The 22940-nt window shown below is 60.7% G+C and overlaps 1 protein-coding gene and 1 long non-coding RNA gene across 17 annotated transcripts in view; one reads left to right on the forward strand and one right to left on the reverse strand.

The window, feature by feature from the left end:
- LOC116283597 (uncharacterized) overlaps positions 1–1556 on the reverse strand; it is a 31477-nt gene extending 29921 nt beyond the window's left edge. Inside the window, exon 1 of the long non-coding RNA XR_012063172.1 lies at positions 1098–1556. This is a non-coding gene — a long non-coding RNA (uncharacterized lncRNA). The remainder of the gene's footprint in view (positions 1–1097) is intronic.
- RNF212 (ring finger protein 212) lies at positions 96–22543 on the forward strand. Of its 16 annotated transcripts, none has more exons than XM_072947513.1 (13): positions 97–1350; positions 1935–1996; positions 3723–3797; positions 5270–5326; positions 5873–5931; positions 9104–9156; positions 9241–9301; positions 9669–9793; positions 10223–10268; positions 11460–11515; positions 12524–12587; positions 18787–18856; positions 22338–22543. In XM_072947513.1, exons 1-13 carry the CDS (start codon positions 1179–1181, stop codon positions 22383–22385), a joined length of 948 nt encoding a protein of 315 aa, XP_072803614.1. In that variant the 5' UTR covers positions 97–1178; the 3' UTR covers positions 22386–22543. The 16 variants fall into 16 exon arrangements, 13 of the variants coding, with proteins under 13 accessions (XP_072803645.1, XP_072803614.1, XP_072803627.1 ...); XM_072947516.1 differs by lacking the exon at positions 22338–22543 and adding an exon at positions 19803–19976 and having other exon boundaries at positions 100–1350; XM_072947590.1 differs by having other exon boundaries at positions 1284–1350; positions 3727–3797.
- Positions 22544–22940: the final 397 nt, after the last annotated feature.

Below are 22940 nucleotides of genomic sequence, written 5' to 3' on the forward strand. Positions count from 1 at the left end.
CTGAGTAAATGTCACTTTAACAATGTAGCTTGTGAGTTTGATAGAATAAGCACATGACTTATTTTAAACTTGCTCTAGATCAGCACCATTCAACAGAATTTTTTTTTAAAGCTACACATGAAATTTGAAGTTTTCTGGTTACCACATTTAAAAAGCTTTTTTTTTTAATGGAGTAGAATTAACCCTAGTGACATATGTTTAACCAATACATCAAACATATTCCAGCTTTAACACATCATCAGTATAAAATTATTAATGAGATAGTTTACATTCCTTTTTCGACATGAAGTCTTGGAAATCCAGGTGTATTTTACAATCAAAGCACACCTCAATTTGGACCAGCCACACTTCAAAGGCTCACGGCCGCATGAGGTTCACAGCTGCAGCACGGGACAGAGGGTACGCATCCTTTCCCGACTGCATTCCACTCAGAAAGAGTCGTCCTTAATCTCTGCATTTTCCTATTTCCCTGAAAGACGGCCACCCTTCCGCACACAAGTAAATGGCCCAGAGACTTTCTCTGAACCAAGTTTTCTCAGTGGGTCCCCACTCGGCCTCGGTGCGGACGGAAACTCTCTTCCACAGAGAGGATGGGGCATCCCACGAGGAGCGCAATTCTATGAAAAGCAACTTCTATTTATTTCCTCTAAATTTTGAAGTAATTATAAGCTCACTGCAGTTACAAAAACTAGTACAGAGAGCCCCTTCCACCAGCTCCTCCAGCTACTATTTTTGAAAGGGAAACAAATCTCCCCCAGGTCAAGCCTTTTCACGCGTACGAGGTGGGCAAGGGCCGCAGCCCGGCCTGGCGCACCTCGCGTACGCGGTCCAGCCAGTGGGCCGTGGGCCCCGGGCCCCGGCCACACCCCATCCGGGTCCCTAATCCCCCCACCTCCCACCGGCCAGGCCCAGGCCCGCTTCCTGCTCCTCCGGCCTCTGGTCGGTCTCCCGGCCCTCGTCCCCCGGTCTCCCCCGCCACCACCTGCATTGCGGAGGGCATGAGGGGCCGTCCGGTCCACCCTGCCGGCCCTCTCGCGCCCGACCCCCGGCCCGCCTCCCCACGCCTACCGCTGCCCAGGCCCGGGCCGCAACCTCACCTGACGCCGCTGGCCCGCGGAGGCCCCTGAGCCGCGACGGCCTCTGCCGCTCCACGCCTGCGCCCACATCCCGACGCAACCATGTCGGCGCTGCGCGGGGGCCCACACTGGGCCTGGACTACGGCGCGCTGCCCTCAGGAGAATCCCTGGGCAATGCAGCGTTGGGATGAGCGAGGCGGGTCCGCCTCCCGGTCGTCCGGCCAGACCGAGCCGCAGAGGGAAAGGTCTGACTCAGGCCTCCCTGTCTTCCTGGGTTGGTACCTTCCGGCGCTTGAGTTTGGGCGGGAGCTCGCAGAGCTTAACGTTTGCGCAGGCGCGGAGTCGTAGCCTTCGGGCCACGCCCAGGTCCCGCGGCCAGGTCTCGCGTGGGCCGCGCGGACGCCAGGCCCGGCATGGCCAGCTGGGTGTTCTGTAATCGCTGCTTCCAGCAGCCCCGCGGGGCGTCGTGCTTCAGCCTGACCAGCTGTGGCCACGTGTACTGTGACAACTGCCTGCGCAAAGGTCAGGGCGGCGTCCGCGTGGGGGCAGCCCCTGGGCCGCCGGCACCCGGACCGCCGGGCAGGGGCCTGCGGGGAGGGGGCCTTTGGGGGAGGAGCGGGGGTCTTGAGGAGCGCTTCCGGGGGAGGCCCTTGGGGGAGAGTCGGGCGCTGGGCGGGCGGCCTCGGTTCCCATCCCACATGGCACCTCATGGCTTTCCAGCTGTCTCCGGGCTTCGGGGAGCGGCGTGCTCAGCGGGGCGAGGCCTCCCGAGGGCGGCCGGGGAGACGTGACACCTGCTTCCCTGGCCCTGGCTCCCCGTGTGCGGCGGGCAGAGCGAAACGTGCTTTTCTTTTATAGGTAAAAGGGACGAATGCTTAATTTGTAAAGTTCCATGTCGTACGATTCTGCTTTCAAAACATGTAAGTTGAAATCTGTAGTATCTGAGTACTAATCCCAGTGTTTGCTTTTAAATGTGGCGCTCAGCGTTTAGTGATTTGTGGTGTTTAAAGTTTTTCTTCATTTTGCTGGGTGAACTAGGAGATCGTACAGGCTTTCTGCAGAAAGTACAGTAGGCTTGGTTCTGAACACCCCACACAGCTCTCCCTGAAACCAGAGATGGCCAGTGGGAGCCGCGTGTTCTTGGGAACAGGTCTCCTCTGGACGACACAGGCTCCTTGAGAGGTGGTGGGCCTGGCTCTCCTGGGGTCATTTCTGGTTAAGAGGGTCCAAGAAAGTTGGTAAAGTTGATTCTTTCACACTTAGGTTCTAAGATGTATATTTGGTCTGATGTTCAATGTAAAAATTGGGCTTTTTCTAATTACAAATACAATGCAAAATCACACAAAACTCAAACATAGTAGAAAACTGTAACAGAGAATGTGAAAGTCGGCCAAACCCTGCTCCCGAGGATGACCGCAGCCAGGACTGCGGACCCTCCCCTGGGCGCACCAGTGCCCTTTGTCCCAGTGGAGCTCTCAAGTCCTCTGCAAACGACTGCGTCATATCACGCTGTTCTCCTATGGGAAAACCTTTGGGTTTTTTAGTGTTATGCTGTGTGAGACAGCCGTGCAGTGCACGTTTTTACCACAGTTCTGCATGCTTGGGAGAACGTTTCTAGAGCGTAGATCCCTACAAGTGGGAAAGCAGGGCTTTCTGTCGGGGTCCCCGTGCTGTGGAAGGCAGCCACCCCGTTTGTCCCTTTCAGGGTCTCCGTGTGAATTCTCCCCCAGGAAGGCCCTGGGCCCTGATGGGTCAGCAACAGCACCCTTGCTTCCCTTCCTGTCTTGGGGGGGGTGGCTCCGAGTTGGGCCAGGTTTTCTGTCACAGTCTGGTCTGCACTCCCCAGGGCCCAGCTGGTACTGCTCACGTTTCTGTCTTGCTTCCCTATGCTAGAGGCATAGGGTGATGTCCGGGGTCTTGGCTCACGTGTGCCTCGGCTGCTCTTGGCCCCACCTCCAGGGCTGGGCCGTGGGTCCTAGAGCCACTGCACCTGCGCCAGCCCCTCTGCAGGGTCCTCCAGAAGCCCCTCAGGGCCCTGGCCCTTCCAGACGCACTTCCTAGTTTTCAGCGCTGATCTGGTTTTCCCCTAAATGTAGTTTTCCTGTCATTGCAGGAGAGACAGGAGCGTAAGTCAGTCCATGGCTGGGCCCAGATAGCCATCCTCAGACTTGTTCCAGACCGGGGAGGGCCCGAGGCCCCTGGTCCTCTCGGTCTGGTGTGTCCTGGCCCAGGCACTTCTGTGTTCCATGTGCCTTGGGACAGCTATCGGCTGGGCTTCTGTGTTGACATGGCCACGGGGTGGAGGGCCTGGGGTTGGGCAGGCACATCTGCACAAGGAGTCCCCGTGGGCAGGCGCTGTTTCTTAAACTCTCCTTTCCCCTCTGGTTTGTGAGCAGTTAGCAGTCATGCCCACTGCTCTTCCCTCCTCTGATTTCACTGTTCCTTCTGCTCAGCCCCACCCTTTGCTGCTAGAGCCCTTCCAGGCCAGGGCGTGTCTCACGCAGAGATGGGACTGGTGGCCAGAGGGCTTGCCGGCTGCCGGGCCCCTCCCTGGCACCCTGCTGGCCGACCCTCTACCCCGTGGGCCCCTGGACCTCGTGGCCCTCCCTCAGGGTAGGGAAGGTAGAAGCAGCCTTTCTCTCTCAGACAGACTCCGACATCCGGGCGCTCTTTCTGGGCATCGACGGCCTGTGTAGGAAGTACTCCATGGAGACCTCCCAGGTGAGTCATGATGCTCCCTTGGAGACTTGGTTTGTGCTGACACCAGGAAATGGTCTCAGAGGAGACCAGGCCACTCTCGGACCTGTGGTCGTGTGGTCAGCGAGGGTCTCTGTCTCCTGTGCCATCTCCACTGGGACAGAGCCATTTGTCACCTTGCCTTTTGCAGGTGACTGGGGACGCTGGCTTTAGCTCTGTCCAAACCCCTCCCGGCTTTGTGTCTAGAACCAGTCAGCCCTGCCTCGCTGCCCTATACTATGTGAGGTGGGGGGAGGAAGAGGGCCACACCAGGCCCGAAGGGAGGCCCCGGGTGTCTGCCAGCTGAGGCTCTGGCCTGGGTACAGGGGACCTGAGCACCGTCGACGCGGTCAGGGCCCCCTGGGATGGGGCCTCACGCATTGTAGGGACTTCTGCAGGGGCAGCCCTAGGGGCCCTTGTGTTACCCCCCACAGGCCGATGTTCCTGGCAGAGCCTATGTCCTCCCATACCGTGTACCCTGACCCCAAGAGCTCTGTCCCTCGAAGGATGCAGGAGCTAGGAGGTTGGGAGGCCCTGAGGAGGGAGCCTGTCCCTCCTGACCACAGCCCCGCCTTCTGGAAGCAGCCAGACCATAGAAGAGCTCTGAAGATCCGCTGTGGGCTGGGCCAGCCTCCCACAGAGGGGTTTTCTCCCTCAGTTTGTGCCAGACCAGTAAGACCCACGGAAAATGCCGAGATCCCTCAACGTTTGTGCGTGTATTAGTGGGTTCCTGGGGAGGAGTGACATAGATTCAGACCCCAGTTTGCCCAGCGCCCAGCCCTGCCGTGCCTCCACTGTGCACAGACAGCGGTGGGAACTGGGCTTGAGCAATTGCAGTTCAGTGTTTCCAGAGGGCAGGGCCCGTCGTCCAAACACTTGGGCTCTTTCTCCTCGCGAGTGAGTCATAGGCATCTATTTTCTGTCTCGCACTGGCACCCTCAGGAACCCAGTCCCAACTCTGCGCACCGCAGACGTGGTGCTTGGGGCGCATGCAAACAGAGGACCGGGAATGGTTCTGGTTCCAGGCACAGCTGGCCCTGGGTGTCCAGAGCACGTCGCTGGGCTCCCGGAATCTCACAGCCCCTAAACTGCCCCTTCCTGCCCAGCGCACCCCCAGTCCGTGTAGCAGGTCACAGAGGTCCTGGTTGGCACTGTCCAGTCAGGAGGCCATCTCGTGAACCAGTCCCTGCTGACTAAGGGACGGTGCACTGTGACTGACCCATGTGGGTCATGTCCCATCCTGTGGCCGGGGCTCTGAGCACCACTGAAGACCCATGGAACCCGCACTTGAGCGGGGGCCCGCCTGTAGCCATGCACCTCCCGGGGCCCCATGGGCACCTGCCCCCGGGTGGGCTGGGGCACGTGTCTGGAGAGGTGCCGTGACTTGCACAGAAGCCCCCTCACCTCTGTGGCGGCCACCACGTGCCAGTGTCGGCAGTGACGTGCTGTCTTCTCAGGTTTCAGAATTTCAGGAAAAGCACAGAAGGAGACTGCTGGCCTTCTATGGAGAAAAGGTAAGTCCAGTTGACCTGCCTCGGGACGCTGTGGGCAGCGGGCTGGCGCCTGTCCTGCTGGCCCTCCGCCTGGGGCATCATCCCTGTGGAGTTCGGCCTTGCGGCCGCCCGGGAACCCAGCCATGGGCTCGGTGTCACCGTGGGATGTCGGGACAGGCCCGTCATGACCCCGGATTCATTTGGTGCTTTTTCACAAGCGTGACCGCGAAGTGAAAGGAAGCTCAGTGCCCACCGCTTGCCCCGAAAGTGTCCTCCTCACTTGATGTCTAAACCCGACAGAGGGCACGTGCAGCTCCCGTGGAAACGGCATTAACCTGGAGCTCCAGCTGTGCCCCGGATTGGAGCCTCCTGCCGGGGCTCCCCGCTGCCCCGACGGGCTCCTGGCCCCGGCTTTCTGGGCGCCAGGTGCAGGCTCCCTCAGGAGTAGCGCAGGAGAGACCCCCACGTCAGCGACTCCTGGGTTGGGGAGTTGAGGGCCCGCTTGTGCTTCCCGCTGCTGCTGGGCGCGGGCTCTGCAGTGACAGGAAGTTGTTCCGTTGTGTCTAGATTTCCAGCTTGGAGGAGTCCCTCAGGAAGTCGGCGCTGCAGCTAGAGCAGCTGCAAAGGTCAGTTCTCAGTGCACGTGGCGGGCAGGTGCCTGCCACCCGACTGGTCGTCCATCCACGTCCGTCTCAGGTCTTGGTCGTGACCCAGGGAGCGAGAGGAAGAGACCTCTGTTTACGGGAAACTCTGTTATCCCACAAATGCAGCAGGAAGCTGGAGGGGAGGAAAGAGACTGAAAGGAAAAATTTGAAAATATGAATGGGTCCTCCAGGGCCCCCGTGATTCCTGGGGTGATAGGGGGTTCCGGGAAGAGAGTCGGCGCCACCCTCCTGCAGGGGGAGGGGCTCTGCCACCAGGCCCGGTCCCACCTGCAGCCCTGCTGCACGGACAGACGAGGGGAGTGCGACAGTGCTCGGCCCCAGGGGCTCAGCGCCGCACCGCCGAGGTGACAGGCTGCGCTCCGCCAGTATGTTTTGATGTGGTGAATACCAACAGGTCGGCGGGTGGGCAGTGTGTTACCCGACAGGCTGCTGTCTCCCCGGCGGTGACACAACACCCCCTCCCCGCCCCAGTGCCTGGATGCTCACCTCCCTGTCGCATCTGCACTGAGCGCGGTATGGCCACCGGGACCTCAGGCTGGAGACAGAGCTGGACAGAGCTGGGCCGCTCACTGGGCCGTGTGGGGAGGAAGGGCCTCTGCCAGCTGTCATGGTTGGGATGATGGCGGGTGCTACCTGCAGAGGTGTGTTCGGGGCCATTGGGCAGAGGCCGGGCTGCGGCCCCTTCGCCCCAGTCAGAGAGGCTGCCACTTCACTGGAGGGTTGTGGAAGCCGGGACGGCCAGGCCGTGTGTGCTGGGTGAGGCTGGACGCCGTCGGGGGACAGCGCGTACCGCGAGCTCCCGGCCGGCCACGTGGGTCTGTCCTTCCGGGGTCTGTGCAGTTTGCTTTCTTTCTGTGGAATCGTGTCCTTGATTCTGGAAAACCCCAGGCACTGCTTTTCCTAGCCTTACCTTTCTCCAGTCTCCTGCTGCGGTTTTGTCTGTACCTGGTGTCTACCCCTGGTGGACCTCCCCTTTGGGCCTCGGTGCCTCATGGCATCTGCACTCTGTCCCACAGCTACAGTGGTGCGTCCTGCCCTGGCCCATTTGTCAGTCTGTCTGCTCTGCTTCGCATTTCCAGCACATCCCTGATGGTTTCTTTGGAACCCACTGGGTCCTTCAGGGTCCAACGACCCCCATTCCTGGGCTCTCAGACTGCCTGCAATCCCCTGACAAATTAACAGCCCCAGGGAATGTCCACCTCGCCAGAGTCAAGTCCCACCACCCTTCACAGACCCTGAGCCTCTTACCTCAGCTGCAGCCAACCAGAGCCAAGTGCACAAGCCGGTCAGCCACCTTGTGACCTGGCCTGACACAAGACCCGACACCCAGCCCTCAGGGCTCAGAGGGGCACCTCTCTGTGGCCCACTGTTGCCTGTGGCAGTAAACCCTAGTAAAGGCCTTTTCTATTTTCATTCTTTATCTTTGGTAAAATCTTTTACCACCCACGATACCGGCCCTCCTTGTCCCCCAACACTTGGTGGCCCGTACGGGGACCCCAGAGTAGGGGAGCCCTGCGGGCACATCGCCCTTTCTCTCCTCTCAGCCCTCCCTATGGGGGTCTCCCCCTGGCTTGATGGGAAGCTCCGTTCAGGTGGCCAGGTCTCCGTGGCAGGCTTCCTCCTTCTCCCTCTGCCTTCCCTGGAGTTCAGGGCTTACCCTGCATCTTGCCGGGGCTGGGCCACTCTCAGCGGACTCTGGAACTCGGTCTGACAGACAGGAGTGACCCTGGCCCTCCGGGGTGAACGTACCTGGGAAGTGCCTGCCTTCTCTGAATACCTCTGCCCTCTACTCCTGGCTACTGCATATCCCGCTCCAGGGTCCCCGCGTCGGGGAAGGTACACAGAAGGACTGATCAGCCGGTGCCTGGAGACATCAGGGCCCTGTCTCCTGGTCACGCCCAAACGTGTGAAAGGGAGAGGCCGGTCCGGGGGGAAAAGTGCTGGGAAGTCCTCCCCGCAAGCAGTGCACTGCGCCCGAACCCACTTCATCTCAGCCCGGTTCTTACTCCCCCTTCCTCCAGCTCTGGCCCTTGAGACTCTCCTTGGCTCTCTGGCCCAACCCCCTGGGGCCCCTCTGTGCTTTCTTGCCGCCAGACTGGCTGAGCCGCCCGTGGGTGAGTCCCCAACTCTGCTTTGCTTTACGGCCTCTGTGCCGGTTCAGCTTCTCTTCCTCAGGGGCGCCCTGGGTTAGGGGACGCTAGGAATTTGACCCTTCTCTCAGGAGGAACGCCCCCGGAATAGACCCCGAGCGCCCCGGCAGGTGTCGGCCCCTTCGCGGGCCACGTCGAGCTGCCCTGGTGGGCGCTATCTCAGCGTTCTCTCCTCCCCGACTGCTGCGGGGAACGCTTCTGCTCCCTGGGACTCACCTTTGGGCTGCATTTGGAAGCCCTGGGATAAGCGTGACTGCCCAGACTTTAAAGACGACGCAGCTCACCTTGTTCCAGAACGCCGCCTGGCCCCAGCACCAGCTTCCAGAGCAGGAGACGTGGCTGGTACGTGGGACTCTGAGCTGCAGCCATGTCTTCTTTTTACCCCTGCAGTTCCTGCCATCCAGGCCTGCGTCTCCGCCTTTCCTACGGAGTCTCACAGGCAGGTTTTTTCCTGCCCAGGTCCCTCAGGCTCCAGATGGAGCCTTTCTGTGCTGGGCCCGCCCTGTGCTCCATGTGGCCTGTCTCTTCCTCCAGGGAGGACCCGCGCCTCCGCTTGCCCCGAGCCACACCTGCTGTTTCTGCCCCACCCCAGCACCGCGTGGTGTGGCTTTGTTACCGCTCAGTGTGGGTCGGTCGGACACTCACTCTCCCTACGTGCCCAGCATGGCACAAGGTTTGTCCCCCAAGAGGTTTGGAAGCAGAGCGAGTGCCCTCTGGGAGCCAGGCACCGCCCTCCCCCCAGCCTTCACTGAGCACCAGCTGTGGTGTCAGCGCTGTCGTAGGCCGGGGGAGCCGCCATGCCCAGCGCTTGTCCTCAGGGGCCCCGAGGGGCGGCGCCGTGTGTGTACAGGTAAATGGGGCGGGGGCAAGGGCAGCACCAGGGAGAGCGTTGGCTGTTGCAGTCTTCATTTCAGATCAGGAGGAACTACTTACTGGTGGTGGACGTGTGTGGCTTAATTAACACCTTTTCTTTGTCTGTCTAGCGTGAGATTGGCCCAACAAACAGCTTTTGGCACAATAAAAACTCCAGTTTCGAGTAAGTAAAGTGACGCCCAGAAGCGAGGGTGGAGAGGCCGGTGCCTAGTGGCACCAGGTCACCAACTCTGGGTTCTCCTCACAGCTCCCACTGCAAAGCCCAGCGGGCCTGTGTTCCTGCCACCTGATTCCTCGGCCTCTCAGAGGTGTGTGGGGCGTCCTGGACCACATCTGTCAGCGGCCCAGTCCTCCCTGTGGCCCCCTACGTCCCCAGCCCTCCGCCCTCTAGCCCCAGGTGCTTAGCAGTATTAGGCGTAGGGCTCAGCCACGTTCCCCTCCCTCTGCTCAGCCACAGGTCCCACAGTCAGGTGTGCGGCCCAGGCCAGCCAGTCACAGCACTGGTCCTGGCCGTATGAGAGGCTGAGGGTGGTTGTGTGACCCTGGCTGGGCCAGCTGGTGGAGGAGGTGGTTAGAAGCGAATCCAACACTGAGGAGGCAGGTCGAGAGTGGTGGGCTGGGCTAGTGGCACCATGGAGGACCTGACCTGCCCTGGCTGGGTCTTTCTCTTGGAAGATTGGAGCTGAGTCCGCCTGGAGCGCAGGAGGTGTGGGGGTTGCGGAGACCCCGCTGGCTTGCCTCCGCCCCCCGGCTCTTTCCAGCAGCCCTGTGTCCGCAAGCTCAGGAAGGAACTGGACGAGGTCCTCTCCCCGCCCACCTCTCTCTTGCTGGCGTCCAGCCGTGTGTCCTGTCAGCCCCTGGGCTGACTCTGCTAAGGAACTAGCGTTGATCAAGCCTGTGTGGACGTGGGGGCCGCGCAGTAGGTGTGGGTGGAAGGCGATACTCCTGCTCCTGGGAGGTCTGGCAGGAGCAGGTGCTGGTGGCCAGAGGAGGGGCCTTCCGGGGGGAGCGGTGGCAAGGAGGGGAGGGCGGGGCCGGAGGAGGAGGGCTCCGTGCCCTGTGGGAGGGTGTGCGGCCCGTCTCTCAGACCTCAGGCCCCATGTAGGTGGCACTGTGACACTGAGCCAATAGCGTGAAGGAAGGGGGGCGGCCTACAGGGTGGTGTGTGCCTCTGCATCACATCCTGGTCGCCAGCCCCAGGCCCCTGACCACCTCTCACTCCCTAGCAGGGTGGAGTCCATGGAAGTCGACCTCGCCCCCTCCCCAAGGAGAAAGGTAAGTACACCTGCCCGCCTCTGTGTCCTTGTCCCCTGTCTGCTTGGAGTTTTCAGGCTTCTCAGCCCTGATGACCATTGTGAACGGTGTCTTCATTGCATACTGGGCCGGGGGTGGGCGCCGTGGGACGTGGGGTACAGGCTGGGTCCTGGCAAGCGTGTGTGCCCCTGCCCAGCTGGCGTGGGGAGAGTGGCTGCCCTGTCTGCACGTGTGGCCAGAGAGAGGTAGCAGAACCCGGCTGATGCCGTCAGCCCAGGCAGAAAGGTGCGGCTCTCAACTTCACAAGGGAACATGGCCAGGACTGAAGCATCATCGCCAGCTCCAGCCAGCTCCCAGTCAGCTCAAGGCTGGGACCTGACAGCCGGAGGGGACGGGGACAGGGGCTCAAGGTGCGGCCTTGTGGCCACCAGTGCCTCGGAGTGCCTTCCTCTCACTGCTGGACTGGACTGAGCTCTGCCCGGAGCCAGCCTGCCACTGCTGTAAGCACCTTAGAAACGAGAACTGGGTGCCCTGGCAGCCCTGTAAGGTGGACGCCAACGTGTCGGCTGGTTGGTGAGAAACAGTGCTTATTTCCAGGGAACTGTCTGAAAGCGGGTTGTGGAGGAGCCTGGATTCCAGGGCGAGACGGTGGGGATGCTGAGCCCTGCTGGCCACCTCCCCACACCTCCCATCCCACCATGTCGGCCACGCTCCCAGACGTTCTGCCGGGAGGGGGCTGTGAGTGCGCCTCCTCCCTGCCCTGGGTGTCTGCCCCCCACTGCAGGCCGTGGCAGCTCTTGAAGAAGCCCTCCTTCCAGTTCACGAGTCCCTGCCTGCCCACCTTGGCCCCCAGAAACTGGACCATGATCCTCGGGCCACACGTGGCCTCATTTCAGAGGTCCAAGACTGACTGGCTAAGTGAAGGCACGTGCCTGGGTGTCACACTGGAAATTGCAGCTATAGGACCAGAATGCAGTGAACTGACTTGAATAGCAAGTCAGGACTCCACCACTGTCTAGAGAGGCCGGAAGGGGAAGGAGTCACGCCTTCGTGGACTGAGGCTGCCACCGCAGCATCTCATCTGCTGGTCCTGCACAGCCACGCCAGTGCCCTGCTCCAGACAGGCCCACTTCTGTGTGCAGCCACCTCTTTGGGCACCTGTACCTTTAAATCCCTTCTGTCTCACCTGTTCCTGGCTTCTCCCCCCAAAAGAGGACTCGAGCGAGAACTGACCCAAGAAGTAAAGCTCTTCCTTATCAGAAGCCCGGGTAAGAAGAGACAATTGGCTGGATTCTAATCCAACATGATTTTCGTCCTCACTGTGTGATGATGACTCTTCTCTGTTGGAGTTTCAGCGTGGATCGGCTGGTCAGAGCTGGCCTGAGCTGGACATGTGGCCAGCTGGGCAGAACGGGCAGGGGTGGAGGTCATGGGGGACCACGAGGCTGAGGGGCACTGGGGGCCCAGGAGGTGCCGAGCAGGTTCTGAAAGCAGCGGGGAACAGACCAGCAGCTGGAGGGGCTGTGAGGTTGGGCTCCATTCGCACTGGGCCACGATGGAGCCACACCAGGGGCAGGCGGGGTGGTTGGTTGTCTCCAGGGAGGGGATCTGGGGAGTGGGCACTGGCCTGCTGGGCGCCGCAGTCCATTTGCAAAGCGTCTGCAGTGGGGGCTGGTCCCTTCGAGCGTGGAGTCTTGCCAGCGGGCAGGGCCGGGGTCAGGGCAGAGGGTGCGCTGGAACAGGAGTCGGGGAGCTGGAGGGAGGCCCCTTGACAAGGGGGCTCAGCACCGTTGTGTGGGGGCACAGAGTGGGAGGGTGGCCTGAGACCCCAGCAGGGGCACAGGTCGGGTGGGGTGGTGGCCCACCTGGGGCCACAGGAGCGGGCCAGGATGGGCTGTGGGAATAGGCGGACAGTAGCTGTGCCCCCCGGCCCCCCCGGCCCCACTCCCAGGGAGAGAAGTCCAGGCTGAGGGCTTGGCGAGGAGCGAGCCCAGTGCCCCGTGGCGTCAGGGCGACCTGAGGGTTTCAGAACTCCTGGTGTCGGTCGAGAACGCACTGCTTTTTCCTTCTGGGATCTGTCAAAACCCCAGGGGAGTCCTCTCCCCTCCCTACACGGGCCCTCCGGGCTGGGGAGCAAAGCAGTCCTGCCCTCCCGGCCACGTCCGGGCCAGACAGCGGCTCCCAGGCAGGCGGGACGCGAGCTGTGTCTGGGAAGACGATGGGACTTTACACACAAGTGACAGCTCTGGGACACTGTTCTCTTTTTCACACCATAGCCCGAGGCCACGGCCGGCCCTGCAAGGATCTCCGTGATCAGTCCGCCTCGAGACGGACGCATGGGTAAGTGGGGTGATGCCACTTGACCTCTGTCCACATGCACTGGAGGGCGCCAGAGCCCAGTGAGGGGCCTCCTGCAGCGAAGTCCAAGTTCGGGTTCGTGGGGACCACATGGGCCCCACCTGACGGCTCGATGCACGCCACCCTCAGAGCCCAAGTCCTCCCTGTGAGCAGGAATCCCAGCACCCGGTTTGGAAATCGCCAGAGTGGCTGATGGGTGCCCCTTCCCCTGATGTCTCTGCCCACCACCCCCCAGGCACGAGGCTCTGCGGCTCAAGCCCTGTTCCCACCTCCCGTCCCCACCTCACCAGACAGCCAGGCCAGGTCGTCGTGGAAGTGTTCACATTTGGGGTTCTCAGCCCTCAGCTCTTCTGTTCGCTGTCCTGAGTGACTGCTTGCATCTCCCTCGGATTCATCTTCCTTCTTGTTAGAGCTAGGGTTATGGTAACTTCCTCTTGTGCAGGTTTCTGTGCAGGTCTGTCTGTGGCCTGTTGGTGCCACCCTCCCGCCAGAACACCTGGGTGGGCTGACTTCCTGCGCTGGAGCGCCTGCCACAGGCCCCTCCCCCTGCCCGCCCCTCCCCCACCGTGGGTGCTGGCTTCTAGCCTTGGCTCCTCACCTGGGCAGGCCTGCACCTTCATCGCCCTGCCCACTGCCCACCATCCACCCCTGCAGTCCAGGGCCTTGTCCTTCCGTCCTCCCCGCCCCCATCACTGAGTGCCATCACCAGGCCCCACATTCACGGAACTGGGGGCTTGTGCCGGTGGGTTGAGCACCTCCCACACATGGGTGAGGGCTCCTGACCCTCGTCCTCAGTCCTGCCCACTCCCTGGTGGCTTGTCCCCAGGGTCTGAGGTGGCCTTCCTCCTGCATGTGCTCACTCTGCTGGGGGCCTCGTGGGGCCGGGCGAGATGCCCTCAGTGCCCGCTGTCCCTGCCGCGTGCGTGGCCTTAGAGTTTCCAGGCAGTTGGGTTTCACGCTGGGACCCGGGTCTGGGGGACATGCTGTCCCCCCTCCTAGTGTCTGACCTCACAAGACCCTCTTATGCTCGGGTGTGGGTGGCGCCCACACTACAGGAAAGGTCCTCTTTCCGTGATGTCATGATTCCAGGCGTTTCATGTCCGTCGTTGGTCGGAAGCCCAAGGCAAGAAAGCCCCCGGGTACTTGAGGCCAAAACTGACAATTAAAAAGAGAGAAATAGTTCACTCAACGCTTTGTAGTTTGAACACTTCAGTAGCCCGCTGTCAGTGATTGAAGGAACAACCAGACAAGCAAGGAGACGGGAGGCTGCGCGCCGGCAAACCTGACATCCGCCAGCAGCAGAGTGGCCTCCCACGGGCAGGTGGGCGCGCTCCAGGGCAGGCCCTGCGCTGGGGGCGCCTGAGAGGAGTCTCATCATGCGGAGTGCGTTTGGGACCACAGTGGGATTAAATTGTAAACCAGCAACAAGGGAAGTGAGAGTAAAAAGGTTGTTTGGAAATGAAGCAGCACAGTTACGACCAGCTTACGGACCAAAGGAGAAATCGCAAGTAGCAGCAGGAAACATCTTGAACTGCATGAAAGCAAACACCTCGGGTCGAAGTTTGTAGGGTGCTGGTGGGGTGACGCTGGGAGGGGATGCGGAGCTTTTCATGCGGACGTTGGGAGGGAGGCCTGGAAACAGTCGTCTAAGCTCCCACCCGGAGAAGCTGCGAGACGGTGTCTGCGGAGGAGAAACAGAAGCAGTAGAGGAAGCCAGCGGGACTGCAGTGCCTGGACTGCCCAGGAGAGCGGACACACGGTGGGACTCGGGCGACAGAGGGACGTTGCCGCACAGCCTGCAGCTGCTCCAGCGTCGTAGGGAGCGTTACGAGCAACTCTGCCCACAGAGTAGACGGCTTACGTGAAGTGGGCAAATTCCTGAAAAGACAGAAACGGTCGGAACTACCTCAGAGGAAGTACTTAATGTGGGAGGACCTCCATCAGGTGAAGAAGCTAAGTTAGTAACTTCTCAATGTTCCCACGAAGAAAAGCCTGTTTCTCAGCGTCTTTGTGGACAAACTCTATGAAACGTGTGAAGAACTAGCGCCGGTCCTGCATAGACTCTTCCAGGAAGTGGGATCAGACGCTTCCTGGCTCGGTCCATGAGGTCAGCAGTGTTTCCACAGCACAGCCAGGCGTCCCGGGAGAACTGAGCGGTATTCCCCGTGAGCGTGGCGCAGGGCCCACAACACACACGAGGCAGTCAGTGTAGCAGCATGTAAAGAGGATTTTACACTGTCACCAGGGGGCTCAGCTCAAGAATTGAAGGTTATTTGACATCTGAAAATCAGTTGACTAGTAGAATAAAGGACCTAAAAAATCTTTTCACCAGGAAAAGAACTTGAGGAGGGGAGGATAGAGCTCCGTGGTAGAGCGTGTGCTCGGCATGCCCAAGGTCCTGGGTTCAATTCCCAGCACCTCCATTAAGAAAGGAAGAAAAGAAAAAAAATCTGGCAAAATCCTAGTCGTTGACGGTAGAACCTCTCAAACACGTGATAGAAGGACATGTCCTAGTCTGATGAAGGGCGTCCACCAAAAGCCCACAGCCCGTGTCATGACGCTGAAATAGTGAACATTTTCTCTCAGTACCGGGAAGTGGTGGGGATGTCTGCTGGCGGAGCAGAGGTCAAGGGGCGTGGGTTGGAGAGGAGGCGGTGTGACTGAGGACAGCGTGGTCTGGAGGAGCATCACGAGGGATCAAGGAGAAGACGGTGGGAAATTTTAAACACGGCTGTGCGAGGTCGGGATTCCGTCCCTCCAGCCAGCAGGACTGAATTAGTCGAGTGGCGCTGACAGTCGAGGTCGGTCCTGTTGGTTAGTGTGTCCCCCCCTTTCTGCCGTAAGTGTCATCGTCATGGTTACTGGTGCTTCACGGTGAGGTTTGAAATCAGGTGCTGGTACTTATTTCCCAGAGTAACCTGGGCTGGTCTAAGCCTCCGCGTCTCTGTAAATCTGAATGTCCGTTTGTCGGATTCTGCCAGAATCCCTGCTCGGGTTCCGGTGGGAGTGTCACGGAACCTGCCCTTGAGCCGGGGAGAGTCGCGCCTTCAGTCCGCGGACGTGACACACCTGCCGACTGGGTCCCTCGTTCACGCTGGTTTCTGAGGAATCCGGTGGTTTTCGAGGTACTGGCCTTACGCTTTCTTGGTAAATTTGTACCTGAGGAGTTAATTACTTTGAAAGTGGATTTTCCTTCATTCAGTTTCAGCTTAGGTGCAGTTTGCACAGGGTGTCTTCTCAACCTTCGCTGTCACCTGTCTGTCCTTGGAGCCAGCACGTGCCTCAGGTGGACAGTACGTGGTCAGATCCTGCTTGTAACCTCTGCCTTTTGATGGGAGTGTTCAGTCCCTCGATAGTCAGTGTAGTTGTTGGTAGGTTTGGGTTTGTCTCCCACTTTGCTGTGTGTTGTGCATCCACCGTGGGATGTTTGGTTTGTCTAAATCTCCTTAACTGCCCGCTTTGCATTCAGTATCTCTAGTGCATCATTTGCTGTGGATTGAGTTGTGTCCCTGCAAAACTGTGACTGCACTTGGAGGCGGTGTCTGGGGGTAAGGGTGGTGCCTGATCAGATGGGACTGAGTCCTCATGCAGGAGACGCACCTGCGGGGCTCCCGGCCCCTTGACCTTGGACTCCAGCTCCAAGTGCAGCGGGGGCGGAGCTGGGACACTGGTCCCTGCACTGGTGTGCAGGCTGCGCTGTCTCCGGCCATCCCCTTGGGGACCAGGCCCGGCACCCCCTGCAGCCAGCGCTCCCTGGGCTCTGGTGAAGCCAGTGACTTTGTGAGCTTCACTCCCGTGTCGTCACGCATGCTGGGACCCCAGCCAGGCGGTGTTGGAAGTACTTCCTGTGAAGAGACTAAGCTCGCAGGGGACACGGAAGCGCACAGACCCCTGCACTTGTCACCTCTCTGGGGCTGGTACTGTTGGCAGCTGCTTCCGGTTAAACCAAAGGCCCGGTTTATCGTAGCGCAGGTCAGCTGGTGGCGAAATCTCCCAGTTTTGTGCACATTTGAATGCCTTCGTCTTCGTTTGGAGGGTATGTCACTGGACATGAACCCTTGTTTGGCCACGACGAGCACTTGCAGTCGTGTCACCGCCTCCGGCTTCCTGCGTTTCTGACGAGGGGTTGGCCGCAAGCCGCCTTCCTCTGGTGCCATGAGTGTTCTCCTGCTGCCTGGAAGTCCGCCTGTCCCTGCTCCCTGTGGCTTTGGGGACCTTCTCGAAGTCGGCAAGTGCGAGTCCTCCAGCCTTGTCCTTCGTCTCGGGGATGAGGGGCTGCAGCCCTGGCCATGCCTCCTTCTCCCTGGCCCCTTCCCACCGGGCTCGGCCCTCTAGAGGGTTCCCTGGTTTCGGTTCCACCATGGCTGGAGGTCCCTTCTCCACAAACATTTGCAGGCGAGTGGAGGAGCCATGGGCGCAGCGTCTCACTCCCTGGCCCATCTGTCCTGTGAGCCGTGCTGACCCTTCCATGGCCCCTCGCGCCCCCCCAGCACCGTCGGCACTCAGTGTCCCGTCCACACGACATCACGGCCCCCGGTGTCCCCATGCTCCTGACAGTGAAACTCATCTTTAAGTGTCGACACGTTTTCCATTTTGATTTTCAAATGGAAGTCTTTCCAAGGAGCAGAGAGCAGCTTGCTTTCCTGAGCAGAAGCAGCCTAACTCGGACTGTCCTGTTGCTGGTGGAGCTTCCTCTGGTCACTGCTTCTAGTCGGGCTGCAGCCCAGCCCTGAGGATGGCCTCCTCGGGCCCCTGGCATCGCGCCTCCCTCCAGCAGCAAGCTGAGTCACCACCCTCAGGACAGAGGCCTGCTGTGGCCTAGCATCCGCAGGCAGGACTGAAGGACCCCTGTTCTGGGGTCAGAGCACTGCCCACACGACCTCGTGAGTCACTGACCTCCTGGCCCTCGGTGTCCTTGTCCGTGCTGTAACAGCTGTGTCCACAAGGGACCGTGCCCGGTGGGTGGGTAAGAAGCCGCCCTGCTGAGCAGCGCGGCGCTGGGCACGTCGTCTCTGGACAGAAGGGCCTTGATGTCACTCATGTCCAGCTGCGCCCGGAACCGTGCCGCCAGGTCTGATAAGGCCAACAGATGAGACAGTGCCACAGGGAAGGAAGTTTTTACTCACAGTCCCTGGAAGCAGGAGGCAGGGCCACTCAGGAGGCCAAGGGGCCAAGGGGGCCACGGAGGCAAGAGCCTCCGCCGTGGTTTTGGGGGAAGGAGTGGGCAGGGCGGTGGGTGCAGGCCAGCTGGGTTTGGGGCTGGCAGTCCTGGCATAGGCACGGCCTCGTTTGTCTGATGTCCACCTGGGCTGATCAGGGCAGAGTGTGGCAGGCAGACAAGAGGAGGGGTCACGGGCACACTCCGCTCACCTGCTGGCCTCTGCCGCCTGTGGGAGTCAGCCAGCCCTGGGAGGGGCAGTCTCCCCAAGGTTAGCACGGCCCCCCTCGGAAAACACAGAAAACAGCACAGTTAACGCAGTGCTAAGGGGGGTTCTATTCCCCAGCCCGCTGCTGTGGTCCTCCAGGGGGCACCTGCAGTGGGCAGTCCTCCTGGCCTGCACAGCCCAGGGGTAGAGATGAGGCCTCTACTGGCCTCTTAGTGCTGTGCAGCCTTGGGCAAGGTGCTCCCCCTCTCTGATCCTTCGGTTATGCGCAGGGTAACAGGAAAGGACACAGAAGGAGCCTGACCTTAGTGCTGTCTTCCCATCCTCCCCTGGCTTTCTCGAACCATCGGAACTCACCCGTCAGATGCAGAGGAATTTGGGTATCGGGAAGGGGCAGTCTTTCCGCATTTGCCTTTGGTGGGACTGACACGTACCAGGGACCATTTATATCTTTAAAAGAGGCTTCTTATTCGCTCAGAAGGTTTCAACAGAGACTGAGGCCGTGTGAAAATCCCACGGTTTGGGTGGAGAGGACACAAGTCGTCCTGGGGCCCGTGTCAGCCCCGCTGTCCTGCCCCCTCCCTCCCAGCAGAACTGAAGGGCTTCCCTCCCGGGTTCTCAGAGTCACTGGAGCCAAAATCAGTGGGAGGGTCCACACCAGGGCTGCCCCTCCTCCCTGATGGAGCCCTGGTGGTGGGTCCTGAGACTTGGCAGGACCAGGGCCGGTGCTTGGCCGGAACGCTGAAGGGGGTGAGGAGGAAGCAGCCCTGTGCTCACACACACCTCCACCCCTGCAGGCAGCGTGGCCCACCACCCTCAGCACCTCAGCCTGACGCCGTGTCGCTCCAGCGAACCCCAGGCTCCCAGGTAGGTGAAGTGGGAGCGTGAGGGGCCCACCCGCCTCGCCGGCTACTTCGTGTGTTTGAAGCTAGAATGTAATTTAGTGGGGGCCCTGTTGCTAAAACCCAGGAGCACTGTGTGTGGCTGCACAGCCGGTCACCCCAAGACTGGCCCGGGGGCGGTGAGTTCCCTGTGGGCCCTGCGTCCGGGGGGCCTGGCTACGTCCCCACCGCTCTGTTTACAGAAGCAAGTGGGGTGCGTCTCCCAGCCCGGAGCGGCGTGCCGGCACCTCCCTCAGCCAAGCTTGTCCTGGATGTGCAGCCGCCTTCTCTGCTGCACATCCAAGCGCTCACTGGCTGCCCCTCAGGGTTCGTTCTTAAGATGGAAGCCCCGGTGGCCTCTCTAAAAGGCAGACCCTCCCCTCTCACCCCTCCTCACCCAAGGTCCCACAGCGACAAGTCCGCATTTTGCCGTCTGGCACAGTCCAGCCCTGGCCTCCAGACTGCATGCCCATTGCCCCTCGGTTCACGATGCTGTCCCTACTCACCTGCCTGACCACAGGCTGCTCTCTACCCCACCCCACCACAGGGAGCTGGGCCCTCCACCCAGTGCCCTCTGACCCCCAGGGAGCCAGGCCCGCCCACCTCCAGCTCAGTGCTCTCTTGTTTGTAACTGGACTTTTTCTGCGTCAGCACAGAGGGAATCCAGCAGGGGGCTCCACTGACTGCAGGCTCTGAGCCTGGTAAAGGGCAGCCTTTCTCGGGGGCCCTGCCACGGTCACCTCAGCCCAGAAAGGGCCTCCTGTGAGGTGGCCCGGTAGTGCTACACGTGCAGCTGCTCCCGCAGGCCCAGCAGCCCCAAGCTCGCCACGTGGCTGGCCTGTCATTCTCGGAACATGTCTTGAGTCTACACGTGGCCTCAAATGCTAGAAAGCAGTTGAGGCTGAGTTACTGTGTTACTGAATTCATCACAGGATCCCAGCGCTGCGGCTCCCCTGTGAGGGGTGGACCGGGAGCCAAGCGCCCCCAGCAGCCAGCGGAGCGGGGAGAGGGGTGGCACCCAGGCCCCCCATCAGCATCGCGGGCCTGCTGCAGAGGCAGCATTTAAGCAAGTGCTGCTTTGAAAAGTAAACGCTTTTTTCCTGAAATGCACGTGTGAGAATGTCTGTGTGGTGAGAGCAGACACGAGACTGGAACTTGGAACGTTCTTAAGAATCGTGTTCTGAGCGTCTCGGTGGTTTGGAACCAGTGGTGTCCGCAGTGAATCCCATGTGGGTCATGCTCTGGACGCCTCCTGCAGGGTCTGCTGGCCTCAGGGTTCAGGTGTGGGAGTGAGAGGCCCCCGCGTGCCCTCAGTCACATCACAGCACCGGCAAGTCCCTCGCGCAGTGGATAAACATCTTGGCCGGGGCGCTTGCTCGCCCTGCTCCTAGGAAGCGCCTTCAGATGCCAGCGCTGGGGTGGGACGGGCACCACCTGTGGCCTCCCTGCTGGCTGCGTCTGGTCGCGACTTAGCTCCTGTTCAGCAGCAATCTGTCTCCAGACGTGGGCTCGTGGGTGACCTCCCCACGGGCAGTGTGCTCCCTCCTCACCCCACTGTCGGGACAGCGCCAGCTGGAAAACAGACTTATCAGGTTAATTTTAGTCCTTCATGGTGCGGTTACCTGAAACTTGTCCAGAAACTTCTGGATCCTCCCACCTGGGTCAGGCCCACTGCCAAGGTGTGTAACAGGCAGGAAGCAGGTGCCACCCCTTCTGCACTTGGGAAGCCTTAGGCTGGGCAGGCCGTGCGCCTCCGCGTGGGCTGGCATTTCTGCGTGGGGCAGGGGCAGGGGCAGGAGGGAGCCCTGTGCGAGATGACCGACATCCCATGTCAGGAAATGCCCATGTTACAAAACCCTGGACAGTGCGGTGTTTCTGTGTGTGGGATGTGGGAAGGTAGGTGAGTGTGCCCGCAGAGAGGACTCTTGAGCGGACGACACGGCCACAGGTGGTGGGGGAGGCGGTGCTCCCTGCAGGCGGAGCCTGGCTGTGGGCTGGGGCCTGGGTGTCAGCCTGGCCCACGGTTCTAAACCCTTACTCTTCATCCCTTGCCTTGTGGCTCATGTTTTCAGCATTTCCTATTCTTTGTTACTTTTCACATATGAGTGTCTGGTCAACCCTCATCCACCTACCCCTTGGGCTCAGCTGACCACTGGCATCAGCTTGTCAATTATTTCAGTTAATCTTCATTGGAAAGACAAAATTAAATAAAACATCCAAATGTTGGTGCAAGCAAAAACGACGTCACACCAGCCCAGCCCCCTCACCAGTGCACGTGCGGACGTCCAGACTCAGCCCGGACGCTGACTAGTGGGGTGTCGGGGGCCGGGGGCCCAGCCCAGCAGCAGGGGGTAGGGCCGTCCGGGGTCGAGTAGGCGGGTCACAGTGCTCCTGGCCCCTGCAGGGTCTGGGCCCCAGCATGTGCTGCTCTTGTCTGGCCTGGTGGCCAGTGGCTGGGGTGGGAGCTGCACCCACAGGGGCCTGATGGACACTCTCTGGCAGTGCTGGGGCCTCGGTGTCTCGTCTGCCAAGTGGAAATTAAGTGCAGCCACCATGATTTAGGAGGACACAGTGTGGGTGTCCTGACAACCATAGCCCAGTGACCATGCTGACCGCCAGTTCTCCACCTGGGCCTTCCCTTTCTTGCAGCCAGTGTGCAGTCATGAGTCAGAGCCGGATGCCCTGCAAGGACACAGGAGGGCGTCCGAGCAGGGCCTTGTGTGGACCAGAGTGTGTCTCGCGTAAAATTGCCCCACAAGTGCTGAGAAGTGTGAACACTCCTGCTGGCGACGTGTAAGGAAAGTCTGAGTGTTGAGGGAAAGATCTCTGAGGCTGAAGTGAACGTGGGGCACAGGAGACTCGCCGCCTCCACGTAGGCCTCGGGGGTTCTTGGAGGGGCCGGCCAGGGGAGGGGATCCTGGGTCCCGAGTGGTGGCTCAGGAAATGAGGTGAGGCTGGTCAGACTGGTCCCCATCTGTGTCCCGGCTCTGCTGCCATGAGCGAGCCGGAGGGCAGAGCGTCTTCGCCTCAGGGCCGCTGTGGGGACAGGGACCGCGTCCTCAGCTCAGCTCGACTCCGCGCTGCTCCGTCCTGGTCGCCAGAGGGCGCTGCACCCGGCGTGTGCAGCCGCTGTAGCAGGAGGGACTGGAGGAAGCCCGAAGACGAGGACGACGTGGCTGCACCCGAGCGCCCTGCACGAATGGGGACCGCGGAGCAGGGCCTCAGAACGGTTGCCTGTGGCGCAGCCTGCCCCGCCCGGTCTGTGCCGAGCGCCAGGAGCACCAGCTCTGGGGGCGCAGCACCACGCCTGCGTGCTACAGCGTGTCCTGTTGGGATGTGCGTGTCACCACATTCCGTCTCTCGTGTCATTTAAATCCCTTCTGGGACGATGCTTCACGGGTGCTACGTCAGTACTGGGTGCTGGAGCTGCTCTCCTGGTTTTTACTTTGTTCTTCGTTTTCCTTTAGTTACAAGATGATGCCTGTTTGTTCCGACTCCGGGACAGAGCGAAGTAGGAGCTGTGTCCCCTCCCGCCAGCCCCACAGGCGCTCAGCCACCTCAGCCACCAACCTAGGGTGGCCTCACTCACCCTCCAGCTGTGTCCTGCCTCTCAGAAGTCTGGCCTGGTGGGTCAGATCATCTGTTGTGACTTTAGTAAAAAAAAAAATCACCACCCGCTGGGTCGTGAGTTCCTCCCGTGGCTCTTGTGGGCGGGGGGGCGTGGTTGCCCTCAGTGGCCCATGCTCTGCAGGCACGTGGTGTCCTCATGCCCACATCAGCAGCCTGATGGCCAGCACCACAGGCACACCGTCCTCGGTGCCTGCAATGGGGCGCCACGGGGACGGGGCTGCGAAAGGGCGTGGAGGCTCAGCAGGGCATGGGTGTTGGATTGAGACCCCAGCAAGTCTTGCACACCCTGAAGCCCGTGACCCAGGAAAGCCAGGGAGGGAAGCAGACCCTGAGGATACCCCTGGGGAGCCAGAGGGTGCTGGACGGGCAGATGGCCCAGAGAGAGGCACTCAGCTGGGGACAGGGAGACTTAAGGGGCCCAGAGGGTTCCCGGAGTCCTG

Source organism: Vicugna pacos, chromosome 2, assembly GCF_048564905.1.
Source record: "Vicugna pacos chromosome 2, VicPac4, whole genome shotgun sequence".
In the NCBI taxonomy this organism is placed as follows: domain Eukaryota; kingdom Metazoa; phylum Chordata; class Mammalia; order Artiodactyla; family Camelidae; genus Vicugna; species Vicugna pacos.

Excerpts from the sequence above, each read along its gene's own strand:
- RNF212 (XM_072947513.1), top strand. The coding sequence starts at position 1,179 with ATGTCGGCGCTGCGCGGGGGCCCACACTGGGCCTGGACTACGGCGCGC. Across the intron at positions 9,302-9,668 it reads GATTCCTCGGCCTCTCAGAG|ATTGGAGCTGAGTCCGCCTG; the intron begins GTGTGTGGGGCG and ends TTCTCTTGGAAG. Across the intron at positions 11,516-12,523 it reads CTTCCTTATCAGAAGCCCGG|CCCGAGGCCACGGCCGGCCC; the intron begins GTAAGAAGAGAC and ends TTCACACCATAG.